Here is a 27,332-nt window from a genome sequence, read left to right on the forward strand (position 1 = left end):
ATCAATCAAACCTGTGGATGTTCTGTGTTCATCTCTTATGTCAGGCGTCTGCACACGGGAACCTCCCTTTTATATCATCACAGAGTTCATGACTCATGGAAACCTGCTGGATTACCTGCGTGAATGTAATCGTCAGGAGGTCAATGCTGTGGTGCTGCTCTATATGGCCACACAGATCTCCTCTGCCATGGAGTACCTTGAGAAGAAGAACTTCATCCACAGGTGAGCCAGAACTGCTGCAGTCTAGATGTGACACCTACATACACGGTCGTATTAGTTTATGAATAAGTCTATTAAATTATTAAATGTTTGTTTCTTGCCTCTTCAGACTCTTCTGTTTGTTACATTGATGTGCAATGCTTTGATGTCTTGACTTTCTGCCTTGAGCTTCCTCTGATGCTTTATTAGACTGGAGGGAATTTGCACTAGTTGTAACAAGTTTTATAGCACTTTGACAAACAAGAATTAATTTGTCTGGATTGGCAGTTGTCTTCTCTTGGCCTGATTTTCTAAAACACACAAGATAACTGAACACAATTTCTAAATTAGACGCATAAAAAAACAATTGCAGAAACATCAGAATGTCTCATTCACAGGCAGTTTCAGAGGTTTCTAGGGTGTTATTGGTCTATGATCTTCCAGTCTGTAGATGTGGCTCAGGTTTTTTAAACCCTTTTTCTGGTCCAGCAGGTGAATATGATCTGATCACTCGCATGATTTGAGGAATTACTCATGTTGAGGGCACAAACACTTGCTTCAGAAGTGACAAAATTGTGGGTTAGGAGTTTGAGTATAATCAAAAGTAATAGCGACGCCTCATGTTGGCGCCGATAGCCTAGTGAGCAGCACATCCACACATAGTGCGTTTGTGCTTTGGGCGACCCGAGTTTGAGTCCCGGCCCAATTCACTTCCTGTCAACTAACTGTCCTATCTCAATTAAAAAAAATAAATAAATATATATATATATATATATATATATATATATATATATATTGACACCTCACTTTGAAAACTTCACTTAAACTTTTATCATTGTTTGCATCCAAGCTCAAAATGTATTTATTGCGGTGCGTGCAATTTTTGTTGGACAGTTTCTCCATCACATCATTCCAGTATTAACATACTGCGCACAAAAAAATGAGATGCAGGACAAAGGGACAACATAGAATTAGTAATTGTTGGAAATGGCATGTTTCCAGTGACAATCTGGTTCTTCTTTCAGGGATCTAGCTGCCCGTAACTGCTTAGTTGGGGAAAACCACTTGGTTAAAGTGGCTGATTTTGGTCTGAGTCGCCTGATGACGGGAGACACCTACACAGCTCATGCTGGAGCCAAGTTTCCCATTAAATGGACCGCACCGGAAAGTCTGGCCTATAACAAATTCTCCATCAAGTCCGATGTGTGGGGTAAGCAAAAATGAATGAAATATTCTCTGCACACAGTAGGATGCTGTTGAAGCTTGTGTTAAACTAACATTCTTGCTTGAACTCTTTAGCATTTGGAGTCCTGCTTTGGGAGATTGCCACCTATGGGATGTCTCCATATCCTGGAATTGACTTGTCCCAAGTTTACGAGCTACTAGAGAAAGATTACCGCATGGACAGACCCGAGGGATGCCCAGAGAAAGTCTATGAGCTCATGAGGGCCTGTAAGCATCTCTTCAGATCAATTAAGAAAAGTGTACAAGTTTACAACAGTTTAACTGTATTAATATAGATACAGGTCTCATATTGCCCTTTGGACTGACTTTAGTGTTTCTGTCTTTAGGTTGGAGATGGAACCCTGCCGAGCGTCCTTCTTTTGCTGAAACCCACCAGGCGTTTGAGACAATGTTTCAAGAGTCCAGTATCTCTGATGGTATGACTTTATCTCTAGAGATATAGAGATTTGCATGTACCTTTCTTGTGGCTCATGTTCAGTATTCATGGGTTGCAGAGGTGGAGAAAGAGTTGGGGAAAAAGGGTAAGAAGCTGACCCTGGGTCCAATACAGCAGGCCCCAGAACTTCCCACTAAGACGAGGACACTGCGAAGACATATGGACAGTAGGGATGGTGACAGCACAGGTAAGCTGTGCTTTATCAAGTTAATTCTCTGTGATGAGTTGCTTTCTTCATAGTGAGTGATTGTACTGATAAAGTTGAACCCTTTGCAGATGCAGCAGAAGCTGAGGTGGCTGGGCTGCCGATGCTCCCGAGGCCTCTCCTTGATAGCAACTTGAACGAAGATGATCGGCTCTTGACTAAAGATAAAGATAAATTCCGAATGAATCCCTTCAGTTACATAAAAAAAAAGAAGAGAACAGCCCCGGCACCCCCGAAACGCAGTAGCTCGTTTGGGAAGATGGATGGACACCTGGATCGTAGAGGACTCGGTCCCGACTGCAGAGAGGATTTCAACAACGGGGCTTCCACCAATGATGCCTTGCATGGCATTGACCCTTCCAGATTGGTTGGGTCTAACAGTACCACAGTAGTCGGAGTCACCAATGGGGCCCCAGCATATCCCGGACAGCTCTTCCCTTCTCATTCAAGGAAAAAGGGCACGGGCACAACATCAGGCAATGGAGGGAAACTCGCAACAACTCCGCCATCTGAGGAAGATCCTATGTCAAACTCCAAGCGCTTCCTAAGGTCTTCTTCCGCCTCTAGCATGCCCCCAGGGTCTGAGCGTACCGAATGGAAGTCGGTCACCCTGCCGCGTGACATACAGTCATCTCACTTTGACTCGGGCACCATCGGAGGCAAGCCGGCTCTGCCCCGCAAAAAAGCAGATTGCGTGCCACGTGGTGGCACCCTTACCCCGCCACCACGCCTTCCCAAGAAAACCGAGGATCCGTCAGACGAAGTGTTCAAGGACTCAGAGTCTAGTCCTGGATCAAGTCCTTTGACTCTGACACCAAAGCTCGGCCGTCGACCGCAAACGGAAAGCTCCAAAACGGGTGCCTTGCAAGCGGAGCTCTTCAAGCCCAATGTGTTTCCACCTTTGGGACCAGCTGGGGATGAATGCAGACCTCGTAGGCTCAAGCACACTTCTGAAGTCCCTGGACAAAGAGACAGGGAGAAGGGGAAGTTCGCGAAACCTAAACCTGCTCCTCCTCCGCCTCCTGTCTCGAGCGCCAAATCTGGAAAGACTTCGAGGAGTCCCACTTTTGATGTTTCTTCGGATGCCAAAGTCAAGGGTTCCTCTGAAATGAACCCTCCTAGTCCCAGCTCCACAGAACAAGGCAGGGGAAGTCTTTCCCAGGAAAGTGCCAAAAAATTGCCGAAAAACACCTCGAAAGTGCAGCCCCCAAAGACCTCGTCTACATCTCCGACCGGTCAGCTACCAGGAATGGGAACGGCTGTCGGCGACTCGGGATCTAACTTCATTCCACTCATGACGACTCGGCGGTCGCTAAGGAAAACACGCCAGCCGTCGGAGAGACTGTCCAACTCTTGCATCACGCGTGAGATGGTCTTGGAGAGCACAGAACTCCTGCGAGCCGCCATTGGCCGGATTTCAGAGCAGACCGGAAGCCACAGTGCGGTGTTGGAAGCCGGCAAGAACCTGTCCAAGTATTGCGTGAGCTATGTCGAGTCCATCCAGCAGATGCGGAACAAGTTTGCTTTCCGCGAAGCCATCAATAAGTTGGAGAACAGTCTACGTGAGCTACAGATCTGCCCTGCTGCCACTGGGGGAGCCAACACGCCACAAGACTTTTCAAAGCTGCTTTCCTCTGTCAAGGAGATCAGTGACATTGTTCAGAGGTAGCTGAGAAGAGCATGGATGGAACCAATATCTAGATGTCTGGGGCCTCTCTGGGTTGACGTACACTTCAATTGAACCCACCTCAGCTTTTCTCATGCCAAACAGAGGAACATTTACGAACGATTTAGTGTCTTATTACTGTGCACAAAAACAGGGGAACCAGTGATATTCCTCAAAAGTCTGTTTGGCGATCTTAAGGATAGCCCAGGTCCAAGTCATATCGACTTGATTTTTATGAGTTGTCTTTCTTCGTAATTCCACAACTTGACTTTTCTTGCATTTTCTCAAAGCAAAGACACCATTATCTCAGATGACTGACAGAAAAACACCTCATGTGCCTCACTATTTCCAATATTTTTTTTAGGGATCAAAATATATTTGATTGCAAAAGAAAACAACACTCAAGATCATAGTATTGACAAAGACTTTTTGTTGATGTCCAACTCTTTTTCTTCGTGTGGTTGCGGTTGGTCAAGAAAGGCCTTTGTTGTGAGATGTGAACGGTCCCTGTGATATGAGGAACTTCATTTTGAAACCGACTGATTAAGTATTGTATGATTGCAACACTGTGCCATGAATGACATTTCACTGATGGGGTTGAAAAGTCAGCGCGGTTCTCCCACCTTTTCCTGGTCCGTCAAGGGTTTTGAACAAGTGTTCCTTCAGCACAATCACTACATACATGACTTTCCAAAATACACAGTGGCCTTAAAGAGAGCATGAATCATTGATCAGCAAATGAAACACTACTGTCTCAAGGAGAAAGACTTTGATGTGAGAATCGGAGCTTAAGAAGCAGTATATGTATAGATGTTTTTATTGTGATGTCCTCTGAAAGAACTTCTGTGACCACTTGATGTCATTTCAAAGGTATTCCACACACCACTGACGGAAGTGCCTCGGTGAAAGGAGCAGCTTTATCGAATGACCACAAGCTTGTCTTAAAATTACAATTCTCGTTGAGGATGTCGGAGTCAATGACTATCTTACTAAAACTTTCCTGTTTGTTTTGCTTGTGTAATTGAAATTATGCAGTTGTTTTCAGTATTAGTTTGTCTTTTTCAACACTCTGCCATCTGACTGTGATGCCTGAGGAGGAAGCCAACCACAAGCTGCCTTTAAATCAACATGGTACTACCAGTGTTGACATTTCATGTTTTTTGTCTCTTCAAAATCATGCCACTACTTTTTAATGTGTATTCAAGCCTCACCCTTTTGTAGACTTAATGCTCATCTTTGTAAATACACATCACTTGTTTTCTCTTTTCAGTCGATTCTTCCTGTAACCTTGGTGCAATTTTTGTTGCATAAAATACAAAGCAATTTTGCTACTTGAACAACGTAAAGAGTGTTCTCGTATTGCTGTCCTGTCCATTCTTTTTTCTAGTGCTGTCATTCTGCCTTTAGCGTGTTATGCAGGTGTTCATGTAGTTCTGAAACTAGTCATTATTTTAAACATATTTGTCTGGGTATCTGCAGGGTTGTTTAAAATCAAATTTAAGGTTTTTGAAGACCGGTGTTCTGACGATTTGTGCTACCCATTTAGATTGTGCTACCTCCCATTAAAACAGATAGTTGGCACTATTTGATAGAGCGTCTTTACCTACCACTGCCCTAAACCTACTCTTAAAATAAATGCAAATATAGCATTACTAGCACAATCTGATATTAGTAGTATTACTTGACAGAACACCGGCACAAAAAATGTAATACTGTATTTGGGGGAATATAGGTCAATGTTTATGGTAACCATAAAATGAGTGTAAAAACGACGATTTAAACAACCTTACAGTTCAAATAATACGAGTTTTGACAAAAAACTAACTAATGACTTTAAGCCATTTTTAAGGGTACACTATGTAACGTTTTTTGTTTAAAATCCATCAATCCTTCCAAAACTACTATGTTTTACTATGTTCACTTTGGTAAGCCTATTGTAAGTGTTTATATTTTATACCAGACAGGATGGTTTTCGCTGGGAAATTTGTACATGCGTCACTTGCCCATATGCGTCTATAAACAGAGAAAAGTTTCTCCGCCTACTTTGGCGTGTGTCTGGTGCGGGAGTGGCAGAGGTTAGTCGGTTAAATGAGTGAGAAAGGTTGACATGGAGCCGCTAAATCTCCAACCTCAGATAATCACCAATTTTAAACAAACGCTGAACAGAGGAGAGTCTGCTGAGAGAATGCGACAGTGCTTGTAATAAAACAAGAATCAACATTAGCTTGGCTTTTCAGAGAACTGAGGGAGTTGAAATGTAGAAATGAAGTGGAGATGATGGTGTTTTTAATACTCAACAGGTAAGGTGTTTTATTGAATAGATAAATTGCCATATGTAGCTCTCTAACAGAGTTGATTGTAAAGTATCATCTATTGTGAAGGCTCATTTCATTATAGTTGTTGTAGCTCTGTGCTGGAATTTATTTTCAAGGAAGTACCGTATCTATTAATGGGTAAAGCTAAAGTAATGGCTTCAGCTAGTCAGCTTGAGATCCTTTCCATCTAAACTGGTTATATCTCTCAAGCCTAGTAGTTAATGTTTTATGAGCAGTAGGATAATCATGTTCATCTGCACAGAGCCAAAGCACAACCAAAACAATGTTCTTTTGCAAAATGCATAGTTTTGTTTCTTAACCACTAGAGGGCTAAACGTTACATAGTGTACCTTTAAGAAAAGGGATGAGTGATGACTATCTATCTAATAATCTTTGATCACCAAAATGACATATTTAAACGTTTTTTTTTCCTGTGACATTGACGTGATTGGTTACAAGGTATTGACGTCACGGACATCAGTGATTTTAAACCGTGGCTTTTTTCCACTGCAGTTTTAAGAAGAAAATACTCAGCAATGGTGTTGACATGAATTTGCACATGGTTTGTCTTGAAGCATATTTAAAACACCACATAGACATATAAACATTAAAAATATAAACATACCACTGAAGACATTCAAGACTTTTTAAAACCGTAATCCTGGTTTGTTCAGAATGAAACGGAGCCATTTTCTGTCTAGAGCATATTTATTGTCGTCATTAAAAACAAAATGTCAACATTTTAAAATCATATACACACAAGAACAGATTTTCAAATGTTAGCACAGCGCCTTCAGAGTTTATACATATGTACTGTTTTTATTCATGTGAACAGCGAGGTCATTCAGACAGAGACGGATCAGACCCTCATCTGATCACTTCTATCTGTCGAAGAATTTGCCTTGTTTTTCTTCAGCAGGGCCGAAGTGAAACAAGCCCATCGGACGTGCTGTCGCCACTGCGAGAGTTTGTGACCATCACCTTTCTGCGAGAGGAGTCAGTTACATCACCAACAGACATAGCCTTATATACAGCAGCTGAATCAGATCAGATTTCATATGGTACATACACTGAATTAAGACACAGATGCTGTTTCACAGGAAGTTGCGCGCTCTGGTGTTAATATACAAGCCGATGGCGCAGATTTTTACTGTACAGCCTGCACAACTGGAGCGTTTTTCCGTCACATTTTATAGATCTATACAAAAACAGTTGCAGTGCTGTAAAACCATTTGTTTAACTCAACTCCGGACTGCGTGTTGAGCTAGTAAAGATTAAACAGTGATAGTAATAATATTAACATGAATAACAATAAGGCAACATAAAAGGACAGACAAACGAATGATCAAGGAGCAGAAGAGGAGACGGGAGCAATGAAAGAATCATTTCGAAATCTTTCCATAAAGTGTCTTCGATTCATAAAGCTGTCCAACCCTCAACACTCGCGCATGCGCTCGCGTGTGTTCCCGCGTGAATGTGCACGAGATTCTGAGTTTCCGTTTCATTCCGTTTTAAATCTGGGATCTCGTGGAATCAATTCACGTTTACAGATGCGTATGCATCGACCTGATGCTTTTTTAGCTACAGGAGCATCAGGCGGGCGTCCTATTGGTGACCGACCCGAAAAGAGATTCTCCTGAAAGCAACGACATCAAGAAACACATTTGATGCTCTTAAAACAACCCATGCAGCAGTAGTATAATGTTGCTTACTCGTGTCTCGTTTCTATGTGACGAGCTATAAAACGAATCGATAAAAAAAGAGCCTGATTGTGTTCAGCTGTCTCGCTGATTCTTCTCTCCTAAACTGATGTGTCACGTGATGAGCAGCGGTTAGTCAGAGGATGATGGGAAAATAAGAACACACTGAGCAAGAAAGTGAGGATGGACAGATGAAAAGAAAGATAGGAGGAAACGAGCGCATGTAGCCGTGACGCCTCCCCTCCACGGCCCTCGGACGAGCCGAGACCGGGCCGTGTGTGATGATGATGAGGAGGAGGAAGAGGGCGGGATGGTTGCGGTGGGCAGTAGAGGACGATGGTCATTAACAGCCACACCCTTCCCTCTGCGGCTGTGGTTCGCTGGTGAGCCGGCCGCCCTGCGGCGCTGACGGTTTGTGCTGCACGCCCGATTCGGCCGCGTTCAGATCCAGACTGCCGTCCTGAATGTTCTGGTAGATCTTCTTCGCCGCCTCCAGGAAAGCGTCCTCCACGTTCTCACCTCTGTGACAGCAAACACACGTCTGTCATCTATGAGCTTACAAGAGCTGAACGCTCTGATTATGGGTGTGCGATGCGGACATTCAATCTGGGATTTTGTCGATAACAATATCAGATGATATTTTTGCCGAGTTTGTTTTTGTGCTGGTTTAGGCTTGTTGTGGACAGCTGACCGACTGATGTCTGGACTCTACTGTCTGGGCTTCAAGGAAGCATACACGGATGGTTCAATAATGAATACATGCTATGAAATTGGCTTGAATAACTCACGTTTTCGCGCTGGCCTCCAGGAACAGCAGACCTGTGAATGCAAACACACGGATGAGGATCAGGACTCGAAGCAGCTCCGTATCACACGTCACAGGCTTCACTCACCGTTCTCTTCAGCAAACTGCTTGGCCTCCTCGTACGTCACGTCTCGCTGGGCTTCCAGATCTGCTTTGTTTCCTATGAGTATAATCACCTGCACAAACACACAGGAAACATCACTCTGAGAGCCAAACCACCTCAATGTCTTACAAGCCTAAGCTTTAATCACATCTTCTGGGTGTTTGCTTGGGTGTTTCTAGGCAGTTGCTAGATCATTGTTATGTGATTGCTAGTCAGTTGCTAGGGTGTTGTGGGTGTTTGCTAAGGTGTTGCTAGGTGTCACAGATGGTTGCTAAGGCGTTGCTAGTTAATTCCTATGTTATCAGTACTGTAAATTGCCCTGTTAAAGTCAATAGGAGGCCAACCCTATGTTACTACAATGTGCTGGTGCTGAGATATGGCTTATTCATGCACATATGGTTGCTAGGGTGTTCTGGATAGTTGCTAAGGTGTTGCTAGGTGTCACAGATGGTTGCTAAGGCGTTGCTAGTTAATTCCTATGTTATCAGTGCTGTAAATTGCCCTGTTTAAGTCAATAGAGGCCGACTCTATGTTACTACAATGTGCTGGTGCTGAGATATGGCTTATTCATGCAGATATGGTTGCTAGGGTGTTGCGGGTGGTTGCTAGGTGTCAGAGATAGTCAATAAGGCGTTGCTAGGTAATTCCTATGTTATTAGTACTGTAAATTGCCCTGTTTAAGTCAATAGAGGACAACCCTATGTTACTACAATGTGCTGGTGCTGAGATATGGCTTATTCATGCACATATGGTTGCTAGGGTGTTCTGGATAGTTGCTAAGGTGTTACTAGGTGTGATAGATGGTTGCTAAGGCGTTGCTAGATAATTCCTATGTTATCAGTGCTGTAAATTGCCCTGTTTAAGTCAATAGGAGGCCAACCCTATGTTACTACAAAGTGCTGGTGCTGAGATATGGCTTATTCATGCACATATGGTTGCTAGGGTGTTCTGGATAGTTGCTAAGGTGTTGCTAGGTGTCACAGATGGTTGCTAAGGCGTTGCTAGTTAATTCCTGCAAGTACTGTAAATTACCCTATTTAAGTCAATAGAGACCGACCCTATGTTACCACAATGTGCTGGTGCTGAGATATGGCTTATTCATGCAGATATGGTTGCTAGGGTGTTGTGGGTGGTTGCTAGGTGTCAGAGATAGTCAATAAGGCGTTGCTAGGTAATTCCTATGTTATCAGTGCTGTAAATTGCCCTGTTAAAGTCAATAGGAGGCCAACCCTATGTTACCTACAATGTGCTAATGCTGAGATATGGCTTATTCATGCACATATGGTTGCTAGGGTGTTCTGGATAGTTGCTAAGGTGTTGCTAGGTGTGACAGATGGTTGCTAAGGCGTGGCGTGTTAATTCGTATGTTATGAGTACTGTAAATTGCCCTGTTTAAATCAATAGAGGCCGACCCTATGTTACCACAATGTGCTGGTGCTGAGATATGGCTTATTCATGCAGATATGGTTGCTAGGGTGTTGTGGGTGGTTGCTAAGGTGTCACAGATGGTCAATAAGGCGTTGCTAGGTAATTCCTATGTTATCAGTGCTGTAAATTGCCCTGTTTAAGTCAATAGAGGCCGACCCTATGTTACCACAATGTGCTGGTGCTGAGATGTAGCTTATTCATGCAGATATACTTCAGATATGGTTGCTAGGCAGTGACTAGGGTGTTGTGTGTGGTTGCTAGGGCATTGGTAGTGTGATTTCAGTGATCACTAGGTAGTTCATATGTTATGCAAGTACAATAGAGGCCAACCCTATGTTACTAGGATGTTGTGGTGCTGAGATATGGCATATTCATGCTGGACAGAAGAAGGCTTGTACTCACAGTATTGGGGTTGGTGAGATTCCTGGCGTCAGTCAACCAGCTGCTGAGGTGATTGTATGTGCTTCTCCTGTACAACACACATGACACACGGTTAATAAACACTCGTCGTCAGACCCTAAATGAGCCGCACCAGTTGAATGACATCTGTGAAGGACAGCTGTTCAGCGGCCCTGCAGACGCACCTGGTGATGTCATAGACCATCAGTGCTCCCGCGGCTCCTCTGTAGTAGCTGCGTGTGACGGCTCTGAATCGCTCCTGGCCCGCCGTGTCCCAGATCTGCAGCTTGATCTTCTGCCCACTCACCTCAATTATTCTGGTGCCGAACTCCACGCCGATGGTGTGCGGGCAGTCGGCCATGACTGAGGAGAGCAGAGGGGTGAACACAAAGCCACGGCCACCAGCTTTACCATTCATTCAAGCTTTAATGTTTAAGACAATGTGATTATTGTAATCATAAATGCAGTTATTTTTACGTCACATCACACATTCAGAGTTTTCTTCTACAGGTCCGTGCTGACTGACTCGTATACATTCAACAATACGTCTACATTCATAAATAAATCTAAAGCAAAACATACATGCATAAATAAAATGTAAGCAGATCTTCAGAAAGATATTTTTATCGAAATCAAGCAAATACGGTTGAGCTTCCATTTAACCATCCACCTCCCTAGTTTTAACTGTTTCTTAATGTAAACTTGCTAGACAAAAGTCCTATTAAAGGATTAGTTCACCCAAAAATGAAAATACTGCCATCCTTTACTCTCTCTCATGTCATTCCAAACCCATAAGATTTTGTTCATCTTCGGAACACAAATGAAGATATTTTTAATGAATTCATCAAGGGAAGTTGAGCTTCGGTTTACCCTATTTAAAGGGGACCTATTATGCCCCTTTCACAATATGTAATATAGTCTCTGGTGTCCCAGAATGTGTCTGTGAAGTTTCAGCTCAAAATCCCCCACAGATCATTTATTATAGCTTGTCAAATTTGCTCCTATTTTGGTGTGAGCAAAAACACACCGTTTTTGTGTGTGTCCCTTTAAATGCAAATGAGCTGCTGCTCCCGCCCCCTTTCCAGAAGAGGGCGGAGCTTTAACAGCTCAACAACAACAAAGCTGGAGAATCTCACGCAGCCAAAATGAGGATTGTCAGTAACGGTGTTCAGCCTTACATTGTTCAAACCGGAGTCGACACTGATGGAGAGACTCAGGAAGAAGTTACAACTTTTAGAATGAAACTGGACGTTTCTGAATGGTTAGTGGATAAATTTATGTAGTTGCTGTGGAGTTGATTCAACTCATCGACTAGCATGTGCTATGCGTATGGACGCCCACTATACAAAGCATACCTGTTTGCCAAAGAGAGCCATACACACCAGGCTAACGTTTATGACTGCTATCAAATGCTGTGAATGGTCTAATATTTCTTCCAAAATATCACGCGGACAGCAATCCCAGCAATCAAGTTTGCCAGGGACAATTTGCAGGCTATCCAAGCTAACGAGACTCTAAATCAGGGGTGTCAAACATACGGCCCAGAAAGGTGTCCAATCTGGCCCGGGGAATGAATTGAACAATAATAAAAAAATAGAGATGTACGGCACCAGCCATAAATCCCAACAGTTTTCAGTTTTATTTTGGCCAATCTCTTTTCTGGATTTGCAAGCAAACTGCTTCGCAATCATTTCCCAGACTGTCATTTATGTGGAAATATTACGAAGTCTATAAACAGGATGTTAAAACAGGCAAACGCTGAATACGGACGCAAAGGGGACAACATAGATGCGCCAGCATCTATGACTGTTCACGAAATATAGGAAGAAAAATATAAATATTGAGGTTTATATAAGTGCATCTCAGAAGAGACTGACAGAAAAGTTTCAAAGGCATTTTCTTTTCCTCTTTATCTCCGTATAAAGTTTTGTTTTCAAGCGCAGCGCGGTAACCAAGGAAACGCTATATCGCTGCTGTTCCATAAGCGCCACCTACTGACAGAGAGTGAGTTTGCATTTCCATTCAGTCCATCTGCAATTGTTGTTTTGTGCTGGTGTCTTATGTAGCATAATTTCACAAAACTATAGTCAGACCATGCTGTTTTTGCTGTAAATATTGAAATTTTATAATCAAATTTAAATCAAAAACAACTGCTCATGCTACAGAATCAGCAAATTTGCTTGTAAAAAAATTGGACTTGGCCATGAAAAACCAGTACATCACTAATAAAAAATATTAAATAAAAGTAATATTAAATAAAAGTAAATAAAAAGTAAATAAAAATTAATTTATAAAAATAAAAATGTAATAAAGTCTTTTCGCTGTAAAAACAAATGCCGTTTTCAAAGAGCAGTGTGTTTTTCTAGCTTTCTTGCAAATTAATTTGTAGTTTGTTGGGTTAATATTAAATGTAACTGTCAGCGCACTAAGGTTTAAAAAAGGTAATGGACTACTTGCACTGAGCCTCGTGACGCACATCCGGTTTGAAATATTACGTCTCAGTTGTTTCCAGTTATATATATTTTCAATGTGCTGTTATCACATAGCTCACTAAATCCCTCCTAAAATGATGATTTTAAATTCCAGACATATTCAGAGACAAGAGAAGAGATATTCTGATGATTACCATGTACAGACCTTTCCAAACTCAACCGAACTTTAAGTTTTAATCCAACATAAGCCGTGATTCTTTCACCACAGGGTGTCAGCGCTCTACTAGTGATCGCGACGCTGCAGTGTGAGATGTGATAAATAAGATCAGAATAAACGTAATATTTTAGTCACTATTCTGTGCCATTTTTTACTGACAATTATTTATGTAATTCACACATTTATGCCAAAAATCCTATTATTCAAAGTAGTTGCACTGTCATTGCATTATTCTTTAAGATTAATTAAATATTTAACATTGTTAAGGCAGATCACATTCTTTCAACTATTTCAAACACTGAAATAAAAGAGCACCAACGCAAGCAATGCTGCTCATATGAAAATTAACCATAGTTACTACACTCTTACTATAGTAAAACCATGGTTCGCCTTCATAAGTATTTGATTAATTATAACTATTATATGAAAGGTAAGTTATACTGCTGTTTAATCGTCAGCTTGGTTTGTTTGTGCATGTCTTGTATGCTCTTCTGCTCATTTACAATCAGAAAGCAGCTAACGCGCGATGCTAACGGTGCAAACGGACTTTTACAGTGATTGTCATTCTGTTAACAGATTGTCAGGAGGGAAGCAGTGATGCTTAACAGTTTTAACTCATTTTTGTTTGCAGTGCAACTGTAAAGTAAAATAGTCTAGCCATCGTGATAATGCGTTGTCACCCATAGTTACTACACTTACCACAGTAAAACCATGCGCTTTCTTAAGTGTGTTTATCAGTCAAATTCATTTAAATGTAAATTTAACAGGTATCAAACATGATGACTAAGAGAAAAACATTGCTAATGAGAAGACAAGCACTTGACGGCAGAAGGTTAGTGGGGAAATATATTTATTTATTATTCAGAATGTGCATTTGGAAAGGGAAATATATTAATAAACATTTCAGCAGGTTGAAGATAATTAATGTTAATGCAGAGAATATGATTAATTGTTTAAAAAACATTTGGTAACCCTAAAACGTAGTAATAATTTGGGTTTTCATGAGAAGCTCTCTGTATATAAATGCGCTGAATGCTGACCGGAAACACTCGAGCCGTAATAAGTAGAACGCGGAAGTAGTTGTGCAAGTAGTCCATTCGGCCGCACATGGTTACATTTTTTCCTATCCGGCCCTCAACCTAAAATGAGTTTGACACCCCTGCTCTAAGTAGTGTTGTGTGCTCATCTGTGCAGCCAATGGCAGAACAGTTAGCATGAACTTTTGCCATGGCGTTAGAACTGGTACACTGTTGTCGCTTGCGAAAACAAAATGGCAGAGCCGTGGGTGGAAACGTGCAGATTAAGGGGCGGTAATATTATAATAAGATCCCCTTCCTACATCACAAGTGGAGCGAAATCTGAGCGCCTCGTTTTTTCACATGCTGGCAGAGAAAGGCTTGTCAAAACAAAGACACTGTGTTGTCCTTTTTCATTTTTAGTAGATGCACCATGGACCCAATTATAGTACTTAAACACGGAAAAAGTCAGATTTTCATGATGATATGTCCCCTTTAAGTGCTCTTTGTACATTCACTGATCAATGTTTATATGTGAATAAAAGCTCAAATGAAATCTCTTCATCATATGAAGTGATTGTGTCTCTTTGGAAGACCTGGATTAAACCTTTCCATTCATATGGATTTATTTTACCGTCTCTTTATGAGCATTTTGAGGCAGGGTTTTGGATGAATAGACCGTCAATGGAGGGACAGAAATCTCTCAGATGTCATTAAAAATATCTTCACTTGTGTTTCAAAGAGGAACGAAAGTCTTGTGAGTTTGGAACGACATGAAGGAAAGTAAATAATGACAGAATCTTCATTTTTGGGTGAACTAACCCTTTAAAAACAGGTCAAATTTACCACTGAGAAGAACTACAGAAGGATGTCAGTATTAAGAAAGAACGTGTATATCTAGTTTGTTGAGCACATTGCAGCTGTATCATTTCATCTGCTGATGGTGGTGATCAAAACTCAGCGTTTCATTCAGACGGCAGTAAATGACGATGAAAAAACAAACCAAAAGTGGCTGATTATTTCACACAAACACTGTGAAACGTACACAGAGGCTGTTCATTTAGAGCAGTTGGTCGTGTCTCCAGTGCGTGTGTTTAACAAGGAAAAGTCTGACAATCACAAACCGCCATCTCATACTCACATTTCTTTTCTGTGAACTGGTGCAGCAAGCAGGACTTCCCAACGCCCATGTCGCCTGTGGAGAGAGAGTTGAAGTAAAACCGTGAGCGCAGTAAGCAGCGCCTGACTGAACGCATGGCTGCTGGTTACTCACCGATGATGATGTACTTGAAGATGTAGGAGTAGTTGTACGGTGCAGTGGCCATCGCCGCTCTGAAACACACACGTTACATGTCAAACTCTACAGACCACCACACCAGAAACTAATAATAATCATCATCATCTTACTATTGTATTTCAAAAAGAAGTGCAGTTACTAATATGGTGATGGTAACAGATATTGAGTTTGGATGCAAATATAAATATACTCAATATACAATTTACTCAAATGAGAAATACTTGAAGGCCACTTTAATATAACGTCTTAATATACATATTTACACTTTTTAAGTGTTTAAAACCATTTATATTTGAACTAAACATAAGAAATCAGCACTGACACATTCATAAAGCCTCATGTTGACTGTCACTCATAATACACCATCATCACAGCAAAGTCTAAAACAGATGATTGACAGCAGCCTGACCTGATAGAAACACTCATGCTATTTTCATGTAACGTGATTTATATGCGATATTAACTGTAACAGTGTGAAACTGTGAATAGATGAATAAATATAAATAAGATGTGTGGGTGTCGCTTCTCATCCTGTCAGCTAAAGCTCATCAACACAACACACTGCACTCATTAAAACACAGACATGCTAACAGCTGGATTTAGTAATGTTTTAGATATTTCGTGTTTTACTTTTGTTTTTATGGTGATTTCGAGCTTATAACGGCTAACTAGCGTGAGCTGCTAACGGTTGATTCACTGTAACGCTGAACTGACACGCGATGTTGAGTAACATTAGTAAGGGTTAGGGTTGGTTTGTTGTGTGTTTGATATATATTTTACGTGTTTTGTTATTTTTATGATGATTTGGAGCTGCTAACGGCTAACTAGCGTCAGCTGCTAACGGCAGGTTCGCTGGTCCGTATTCACTCTAACACTAAACTGACACGCGATTTTAATTAACACGAGTCGGGCTTAGGGTCAGGATGAGTTTGCTGTGTATTTGAGATGCATGTCCTCACCTGTGGTCGTGTGTGTTTGCTGTAAATCAGTGTGTTCAGATGATGATTATCCGGATCCTGGTCAAGATGGCGGCGGCACAAAGACTGAGGCAGTTCCGCGCCTTACCGCCAGGCGGCGCCAGAGGCCGCGCGCTTCACTGAACTCACCGTGAACTGCAGTGGTGTGGACCCGCCGACACGCTCGCGTACCACACAGAGCGACCAGAAAACATTAAAAAACGTTAAGTTAGTTTTATTTTCTCTTTCAAAAAAGCGCTAGTTAAAGTAACTGCTGAACTAACACCTCAAATGACATATTATGTGAGCGGTTTCATTTATAAATTTGACCTAATGATTAAAAATAAATAAATATTACATTTAAAAAACTCCTTAACTCTTGAAGAGAAAGGTCCACTAGGTTAGTGTGTATGTGGTAATCACATCCATCTGTGTTTGCACTTTTAAAGGCTTGCGTTGTGAGCTAGAAAGAAGAAAAGCAAATACACACTCTTAAAAATAAAGGTTCTTTATTGTTATTGATGGTTCAATGAAGAACATTTAACATCCATGGAACCTTTCCATTCTTTAAACTGGGAAAAAAAAGTTACTTAAGATGTTATTTACACTAATAAGGAATTAGTTATTCTAAGAACTGCTCACTGAAAGGTTCTTTGGGGAACCAAAAATGGTTCTTATTTGGAATCTTCTATGGAATCACCCTCTTATTTTTAAAGGAACAGTTCACCCAAAAATGAAAATTCTGTCATCATTTACTCACCCTCAAGTTGTTCCAACCCTGTATACATTTCTTTGTTCTGCTGTACACAAAGGAAGATATTTGGAAGAATGTTTGTGACCAAGCAGATCTCGCCCCCCCCTCCCATTGACCACCATAGTAGGGGAAAAAATACTATGGTAGTCAATGGGGAGGGTGAGATCTGCTTGGTCACAATCATTCTTACAAATATCTTCCTTTGTGTACAGCAGAACAAAGAAATTTATACAGGTTTGGAACAATTTGAGGTGGACAGAATTTTCATTTTTGGGTGAACTATCCCTTTAAGAATGCATATCTAGGCCTTTACCGTTGATTTGTTGTACGGCCCATTTAACACTCCTAAACGTGCTGATGAAACGCTCTGATCAGTAGTGCGTTGACCTCATTGACTTTCATTAAGACACAGTGACCTCATATAAAGGCCGACAGAACTGCTGTTTTGGTGAAAGCACCGACAGACTCAGGAACATGAACAGATGATTCGTACACCATGAGTGCCCATTTGGAGATCAGGGTCGGCTGAAAAGGGAACCCACTTAAGAGCAACCCTGGAATTTCAATGACACGGGACCTTGGTGCTACTGCAGACAAATAATGAAGAGAACTAAGGGCCAAATAAGGAGGCCGGCTTTGGATGCACTGGTCATTGAATAGAGGTTGAAGAGTCACTTTAAGAGTTGGGCGGCAGTCTAATGGAGGTAATGTATGAGAGAAAGTCTGGGCTAATTGTGTCGAACATACATTCACCTCATAAACCCTCTTCACCAAATGGCCTCTACAAAATATGCACCGTGTGTGTGTGTGTGTGTGTGTGATCTTCACATGCGCTTCAAGTCAAATATGTACAGGTCTGTCTAATCAAACGCAGGCTGGTCTGAGATGTTGCCATGCGAAATTCTATATTTCATTGCCACAACGACACAGTTGTCTGGAATTTTTCCTGGTGAGCTCATCAACAACAATGACATACAATGAGACATGTACACATGCGCTGTTTTTACATTGTTTTTCTATGTAAGCACGTGCTACAAGAACACCTTCTCTGTGAACCGGCTCATGATGTAAATGTACAAAGAGACAAATACTGACAGATTTGGTATAAAATATGAATAATGCAGAAATGATCCACTGTGTGTGTGTGATGAACCCACAATGAACTTGTGTTGAGGAGCTGTGACATCTCACCATCAGCTCTGACCTGTCATAGTGTGTGTGTGTGTGTGTGTTACAAGCCTGCAGGCACAGATGGGTTAAACTGCGGTAGGTCAGCAATGTTCTTGTTGATGTTGTAGTTTATTAGGTGAGGGAGAAAACACACACACTCTCACACACACATACACGCACAAACATACATGCATACTCATACACACACATGCTCACAGAAACATACACGCACACACTCTCACACACATACTCTCACACGCACACACACTTACACAAATATACACACACTGTCAGTCACACACACTCTTTCTCATACACTCTCTCACACACACATACACGTACACACAAACATTCACACACTCTCAGTCACACACACACACTCACACACAAACATACACGCACACACGGTCACATATTCTCTCTCACACTCACAAACACACACTCTCACTCTCACACAAACATACACACACTCTCTCTCACACGCACACACACAAAATCACTCTCACAAACTGTCACACACTCTCACAATCAAACATACACACTCTCACACAAGCATACACACACACACTCTCTCACACACAAACATACACACACACACACTCTCTCACACACAAACATACACACACACACACTCCCTCACACACATACACACACACACACACTCCCTCACACACAAACATACACACACACACTCCCTCACACACAAACATACACACACACACTCCCTCACACACAAACATACACACACACACACACACACACACTCCCTCACACACAAACATACACACACACACACACACACACACACACACACACACTCTCTCTCACACACAAACATACACACACACACACTCCCTCACACACAAACATACACACACACACACTCCCTCACACACAAACATACACACACACTCCCTCACACACAAACATACACACACACACTCTCTCTCACACAAACATACACACACACACTCTCTCTCACACACACACAAACATACACACACACTCTCTCTCACACACAAACATACACACACACTCTCACACACACAAACATACACACTCTCTCTCTCTCACACACACACTTGCTCTCACAAACACTCTTGCACACACAATCACACACTCTTTCTCTCACACACATACACTTACACACACACACACACACTCACATTCACATGCTCTGGTGTGTGTCTGAAGGTTCAGCTGCTCATAGATCTGAGTGTTTTTTTTTTTCCATCTGCAGTGGAATCAATATTATTCGACAGCCTGAAAGATTGTGAAATCCTGAGTGATTTAAGTTTCTTTTAAGGTATAAACTGCTACAAATAAAGGTTATTCTGCCTGTAAATGCTGCAATTAACAAAATGAGAGAGAGAGAGAAAAATCCAACGCCTAAACTTTTAGGAAAATTTACATTTACTTTAAAGTATAAACTCCTACAAATGAAGGTTCTTTATTGGCATTGATGGTTCCACGAAGAACCTTTAACATCCATGGAATCTTTCCATTTCACAAAAGGGTCTTTATCGTTTTTTTTTATTATTTTTTTTTATAAACTGTTCACTCTAATTCTTTTGAGAAGCAAAAATGGTTTGAATTGCACTGTTTTAAGAGTAAAACACAAAGAAAACAGCTCAGACCACTTCAAAGACGCCTCGAGTTCATTGATGCTTCATCAAATCCACCACATTCTTCAACTATGATAATCGACGCTCAACAAGTCTGCGCAGATTCAGCGTGTCGAAAACTGACGCACTGACAGATGTAAATAAACTGCCGAAGAAAGAGAAGCCGTATTTTAGAATTTAAAATGCAGTGCTCACGGCCATATATAAGCTGGCATACTTCTCTCCTCACGCTTTTCTCATTTATTGGCCCTATTTGTACGTCACAAATGATCACACGTGAGTTCGCGTCACTATGCCTGCAATGCAGCGTTTGTCCAGAAGGGCGCGCTGCTGCTCAACATAACAAACAGAGCAAATCACTGACCGACACAGAATAATGACACAGGCCTCAAGACAAGGAAATGTTTTATACATATTTTTTGAATATTTTTTACACACAGGTACACAGACCCAGTTCATCTACTCTGAACAATAATAAATTATGTTATAATTTCTGAAATGCTTTTTAAAAGACTGTGCTTTATTTGGAGAGTTCTGAATGAAAGTTCGGGAGCATCTTCACCTAAATGTGGACAGCAGGACAAATCTGTTCACTTTTATCAGTCAATGATTATTATACGCATGTGTTCATCTTATGCATTATTAGTTAATGGGGTTTTAATTACTCTCAAACTTTTATAGAACTGATAAAAGATTGTGAAACGACATTGCTGACAGTAAATTCCTGTTTCATTATTTTTTTTTAAATAATTAAGCATGTTTATTACTGAAATCAACAGGACTGGTGAACACGCACACACACACACACACACACACACACACACACACACACACACACACACACACCTTCTGTCCTGTCATTAAACTATCAACACATCAAAATAAATTAACATTCATGACAAGAAGGAGGTTAAATTGAAAACACAGGTCAGAACAGCTTGCCAGTTCATTGAAGAGGACAGATTTTCAAACAATCCCAGCGAGGTTATTCTTCTGAACTGGAGTGAAACCATTTCCTCAAGCGGCCTGAACCGACAGATGATTCACATTCTATTAGAACAAACTCCAGCTTTCATTTCAGCATCAAAGTGTCTATTTACATAAATCAAGTGTCTGATCACAGCACACACACACACATTCACTAGCACACACACTCTCACACACGTACACACTCTCTCCACACACACTCCACACACACACTCTCCACACACACACACACTCCACTCTCTCCATACACTCCACACACACAATCTCTCTCACACGTACACACTCTCTCCACACACACTCCACTCTCTCCACACACACTCCGCACACACTCTCTCTCACACGTACACACTCCACACACACAGGTTTGTTTTTGTGAAATGTGGGGATATTCCACAGGCGTAATGGTTTTTATACTGTACAAACCATATTTTCTATCCCCCTACACTACCCCTACCCCTAAACCTACCCAACACAAACAACTGTGCACATTTTTACTTTCTCGAAAAAACTCATTCTGTATGATTTATAAGCCTTTTGAAAAATGGGGACATGGGGTAATGTCCTCATAAGTCACCCTCTCCTTGTAATACCTATGTCATTATACAAATTTGTGTCCTGATATGTCACAAAAACATGCGCACACACGTACACTCTCACACACACATACACACACACTCACAAACGTACACACTCACACTCTCTCTCACAAGTACACACTTTCCACACAGACATTCTCTCACACGTACACACACACACACACACACACACACACACACACACACTCTCTCTCTCTCTCTCTCTTTCTCTCTCACACACACACTCTCTCCACACACACAGATCCTATTGTAAATGTCAGTTGCAGGGAGTATTGAATTTAAAAATAGCGAAGAATTTAATTTTCTCCACTGTAGGGCGCTAAATACCATTAATTATTAGGCTATTATTATTATTATTATTATTATTATTATTATGTTTAATAAGGCATTTTTAAAATTGCTGTTTTATATATAACACGTAAAAAATATTTCAAACATTCAGATCTCTTTTATTATCTTACTGACATATTTTATATTTAATAAAATAAAATAGTTCCACTGTATGTTGAAGCCGTTAGACTTTTTTTAGGTTTCAATCCAGTGACTAAATTTATAAATATTAGTTAAACACACACTAAGTAAAATTACTGCTGTTCGACTAGTAACTCCAGTAACATTGAAAGATAATCACTCTGATACTGTAATATTCACTGCTTCATATAATCGTAGCTTAATTAGATTATTAACGAATTCGGCGTGTCGTTCATTAAGGACGGGTTTAACATCTGCTCGGACTAAAACTATAAATACAGGAAAGGAGTAATAGCTACAAATGAACTATAAAAAGAGAGGAGATGCCGGTAGAAGTGAGGGAAGTAAAGCAGCCCTTATATCAGAATGGACAAACTCGTTTCGAATTCACTTCTGTTTCCCTTTCATATAAACAATGAATAAATGAAACGTGTGAGACCAATGTGTAAAGCTCGAGTCAAACACACTTATACACATCTAAACAGGCACATGCTAATTACAAATAATTATACAGACAAACCGATATCGTATGGAATTTTTATTTATTTACCTAAATTAGCACGCATGCGCACACACACACATATATCATTCAGTCCAGCGCAACACAGTGAATTCAGTGTTTAGCGTCTTTATTCTGTTAAAAACCCTGACATAAGCATCGATTTTTATTTGTTTAACATTAATTGTTTATTGTATTCATTTTAATATAGCCAAAGTGAACTGCCCGCTGACCATAATCAACTTGATGTCTCTATATCCCAGCATGCCTTTGGCTTTTTAACCGTCATTATTGTCATTTGACTTAATAATTTGAACAAACATTTTTCTGCTTTAAACATAATTTATAATTATTAGTCCATTAATAAGCAAATGGTAAAATGATAATATTCACGTAATTAAACAATGAATGTGTCCAAGCAAAAACAGTTGCCGGAAAGGTGAAAAGGTCAGAGCAATGACTTCCAGAATCACCTGAAAGCGTCACACACAAAGCTCCACCATCCACACACACTTCAGGACCTCCATCTTCTCAAATAATCTTTTATGTGCCATAATCTATATGTCTGCAAACCCCACAGTTCCCACGTCTCTCTCTCGAGATCAAAAGCCACACAAAGTTAGCGGGGAATTTATAACAAACACACAGGCACCACTAAAGGCCAGAGAGCTTTTATTCCAGCAGAAGAATGAAGCTCGCGGAGAGCAGGAGCCGCTGCATGTTGGGAAGATTGAAATCAATTAGTGGAGAATAGAGCAGTGAAAGCATCCATCACAGATGCTGCATTCAGCGAGGCAGACAGACACGACAGCATGAATACACACTTAAAACACACACAATGAAATCCACATTGACTATATCAGTGTCCTGCTTCAACTGAACCACGCACAGATTCGAAAGTGCTCTTCAACCATCAGGAAAATACAGCATCATTTTAGCTCCGTCATCACAAACCCACGAAGACACGTGAGCAGTGCGAGCTAGCTAGCTAATGCGGTTTCTCGCACAATAAACCTGCCAACTAGCATTGCCTAGTGTTTCTAAAATAACGACAAATGGCACGACGAGCACACATAAAAATCAGCTGGCTTCAGAATAATCAACCTCAGTCGTGCCGCAAGCATGTTATTAAAATCTGGTGCGTCTACGAGGCCTGTTGGACTCTAATGCACGCAATCAGATTTCCGCCTGTCAAAACTACATTTCCACACAAATTAGCTGCTAGCTTCAGCAATCTGCTCCAGTTCAGACTCTGGTTTTAAGATGTACTGAAAATAAAGCAGAATTGTACACCCTTTTCTTTTTTTTCCTATGTGTTGTGGTAGATCAGGCTCTTATCATAGAATTGGATAGACCCAATTCATATTTCCGTGTTTCTCAGTAGCGGAAGTCATCATAGCTGGGTAAACTTTTATAGCTGTGAATGAGAGACTACATTAAATATATTTTTTTGTGTTTCCATTTGCGCAAATAGCAAAAGAAAAACTCCATAATAGTGTTTTCACAACTTTCAAAAAGAGGGAAAAAATAAAGAGCGATTGATAACGGCAGTCAGAAGAGAGAAAGATGTCATTTTTACCGTCACTCCCATAGTCGCTGTATAAGAAACACCCTCACAGCAGCGTTAACTATTTATTTATTTAATTTTTTTTTTAATTTAATGCAAATGTAATATAATACTAAATATAGTGTTATAAATGTACATAATTTAAAAAAAAAATGAAAATATAAAAAACTTTGCAGGATTTACGATATTGATGACCGTTAAAACGCGTCATCACAGTCTGTGGGTCTATTACCGTTCGTTTATTGCGTCCCATGAATGCCGGGATCCATCGTGCCATATATTCTTTCCTTTGGGTTTATTAACATGCCAAATCGTGTAGATGCAAATAATGTTGGAAAACAGTTAAAGACACCGGAACGACAACATCAAAATTTATGAGCCTTCTAATCCACAAAGGTTAGTCACATTAAAATACATAGCTAACACTTAGCTATTAGGCTAAACTGTGGTGTAGCTGCATACGGCTCCTTTGGATTGCCAGCCTATTAAAACATGAACAAAAAATCTAGCCTATAAACCTAGCACTACGTTTTATCAACCTTTTCGTAGAATATACAGCTTTTCTCTCTCTTAATGCGTGTCTGTGAGAGAGAGATAGAAAGAGATGCTAATCCATTTAGGCTATTAGGTAAAGCGCATATTTTAACATATAAAAATCAGCATGCGTGCGTTTCTATTGATTTAAATATTCCGAGGTTTGATATTTTCTGATCATCAATAACGCCGCTGTATAACAAAAACTGCGTGCTGTATAACAAACTGTGACTGGCGCCATCTTGTGTCCACTTAGTCACTGTATTGAAAATGACTACTCGTGTTGCCAGGACGATTGTTTTGTACATTGTAATCGGTTATAAAGTAAGAAGCTGGATGTACATTATCCCGTACATCTTAGGACCTTTACAAACAAAACAGATGATAGAAAGATCATATATTTTTGCTATATAATAAAATATGATAAAATTAGGATTTTTGAGTGTGAGGTTTGTTTTAAGGCATGAAATGATTTCACTTGACTTAAAAATTCAAATTTGAATGGAAACTAGTGTCTGCAGGTTTCCGGCCAAGAAAATTATTTTTTAAGAACGTTTAAAACATGAACAGTAATATATTTAGAAATGAACTTTAATCAAATTTAATTTAAAAATGCTGAATTGCAATGTAATAATTAAATGTTAACGAACTGAACCGTATTGTAAAATGTTTCCATTTTCACTTATTTCACCTTCCATTTTAAAGTCAACAGCAAACAGCTTTCACACAACTTTTAACATGTTCACAGTAAAGCAGAATATGGCTACTGCAGAAATGTTATATGAGACTGGATCAAGCTATGATATTATTAATTTTTAAAGCAGTTTTATTTTATTGAGGTAATTCACAATAACACCAGCTGCATTTAATAAGTGTAAACAGAATGAACCTGAATTCATCTCGGTTTAGACAGACTTTCTAAAGCTTTCATGCTCACAGCAGCCCTTCTGTAACCTGAAATATTTCATTTGAGAGATTTTTACCCAGCAGATTCTACTTTAGATCATCACAAAAAAACTACAGAAGCATCTCGACCCAGGAGAGAAACGTCCCCTGAAATTATCTGCAGTTCTATTAACTGGACATTCTTCTTCAGCTGATAGTGTTTCAGCATTGAGATCGGCTCGCCCAGCAGCTGCCAAATGCAGCTGTTCTTCAAACAGTTGTTGTTTTGGAGCCGCCGTTAGCAGACGCTGATTAGACCCGTCGAGAATCGACTGAGCCAGAGACTCAAGAACTGCAGCGGCGCATGAAGGCCACGGACGCAAACTAGTGTACTTCCAGAATAATCAAGGAAACCTGTTGTTTATGTGAAAGTGAACTGAACAAAATGCAACACAGTGGTAGGAAGCCATTTATTACTTTGATTACTCACTTCCCAGCTAACAAAAATGTGTTCTAAGAACGTGTTGCTAATGTTCCCATTAAGTTATGAAAACGTTATTTCTGAATGTTCCCTGAACATTCCTAGTTTTTTTTTTTTTAAATGAACGTTAAGGGAACATTCCATTTTATAATTTTGGGAATGTTACATTCAGGCACATTATGGAAATGTTACATTTAAATGTTCTCTGAACGTTCTGAAACAAGTAGTTATATTTAAAAAACATTAGACGAGACATTTGAGGCATTTTCATTTATAAAGATTAACTTTCTTTGGCGTGGAAATAATAGGCCCCCTTTAATTCAACACAAGTCTGAATGAAATTTGAGAGTTAACACAGATTATCAGTAAATAATAACTAAAATCTGAGTCTGTTCCTCACACGATTACCTTTGTTAATATATATATGTAAGGGATAATCCACAGCAAGCTGTGCTTTAAACGATTTTAATGCACAAGGCAAAGAACTGCCTATTCAAATGGTTTAATGCACAGCTAGCCATAGATTATCCCACTTATGCTGTGGTCATTTACCAGCATTGACAAGTTGCATCTGTAAACTGACTTTGAAATACCTGTGCACTAAACAGTTTTATTGCCCTGGACAGATAGCCAGTCCCTCACACACACACACACACACACACAAATACAGTATATATATATATATATATATATATATATATATATATACACACACACACACACTGTAAGCTGGTCCTTGTTCCTCTGAAAACCTCTACTTCCCCAGCTCCACCTGTGATCTCTCTCTATGTTTTGCCTGTTATTATTTGGTTTAAAGGGGACATATCATGAAAATCTGACTTTTTTTTTCATGTTTAAGTGCTATAATCGGGTCCCCGGTGCATCTACCAACCCAGAAAATGTGAAAAAGGACAGTAACTTTGTTTTGGCAAGCCTTTCTGAAAAAATTAGCTGCTCAGATTTCGCTCCCCTAGTGACGTAGGAAGGGGATCTTATTATAATATTACCACCCCTTAATCTGCACGTTTCCACCCATGGCGCCGTCATTTTGTTTTCCGAAGCGACAACGGTGTACCAGTTCTAACGCCATGGCAAAAGTTTGAGCAAAGCATGATAACTGTTCTGTCGTTGGCTGCACAGACGAGCACACAACACTATTTAGAGTCTCGTTAGCTTGGATAGCCTGCAAGTTGACCCTGACAAGCTCGATTGCTAAAAAGGAGCGTTTCTGTCCTAGCGATATTTTGGAAAAAACTATTCAACCATTCACAGCATTTGATAGCAATCATAAACGTTAGCTGGGTGTGTATGGCTCTGTTTGGCAAACAAGTACGCTATGTATAGT

The 27,332-nt window shown here is 40.4% G+C and overlaps 2 protein-coding genes across 3 annotated transcripts in view; one reads left to right on the forward strand and one right to left on the reverse strand.

Moving 5' to 3' along the window:
- abl1 (c-abl oncogene 1, non-receptor tyrosine kinase) overlaps positions 1 to 5,096 on the forward strand; it is a 33,341-nt gene extending 28,245 nt beyond the window's left edge. For both annotated transcript variants that reach the window (XM_051893665.1, XM_051893667.1), the window contains 6 exons: positions 45 to 222; positions 1,224 to 1,408; positions 1,498 to 1,650; positions 1,770 to 1,859; positions 1,938 to 2,066; positions 2,156 to 5,096. In XM_051893665.1, coding sequence (XP_051749625.1) covers positions 45 to 222; positions 1,224 to 1,408; positions 1,498 to 1,650; positions 1,770 to 1,859; positions 1,938 to 2,066; positions 2,156 to 3,753 — 2,333 coding nt within the window. In that variant the 3' untranslated portion in view covers positions 3,754 to 5,096. The remainder of the gene's footprint in view (positions 1 to 44; positions 223 to 1,223; positions 1,409 to 1,497; positions 1,651 to 1,769; positions 1,860 to 1,937; positions 2,067 to 2,155) is intronic.
- A 1,658-nt stretch (positions 5,097 to 6,754) lies between these two features.
- rab14l (RAB14, member RAS oncogene family, like) lies at positions 6,755 to 16,606 on the reverse strand. The gene is made up of 8 exons (XM_051893681.1): positions 16,422 to 16,606; positions 15,439 to 15,497; positions 15,307 to 15,360; positions 10,686 to 10,863; positions 10,504 to 10,570; positions 8,659 to 8,746; positions 8,554 to 8,584; positions 6,755 to 8,286 (listed from the first exon to the last, which is right to left on the reverse strand). The coding sequence occupies exons 2-8, from the start codon at positions 15,488 to 15,490 to the stop codon at positions 8,109 to 8,111; spliced, it is 648 nt and encodes a 215-aa protein (XP_051749641.1). The 5' UTR covers positions 15,491 to 15,497; positions 16,422 to 16,606; the 3' UTR covers positions 6,755 to 8,108.
- Between the last annotated feature and the right edge of the window lie 10,726 nt (positions 16,607 to 27,332).

The sequence above is a fragment of the Ctenopharyngodon idella genome, chromosome 5 (assembly GCF_019924925.1).
Source record: "Ctenopharyngodon idella isolate HZGC_01 chromosome 5, HZGC01, whole genome shotgun sequence".
Classification (NCBI taxonomy): Eukaryota; Metazoa; Chordata; class Actinopteri; order Cypriniformes; family Xenocyprididae; genus Ctenopharyngodon; species Ctenopharyngodon idella.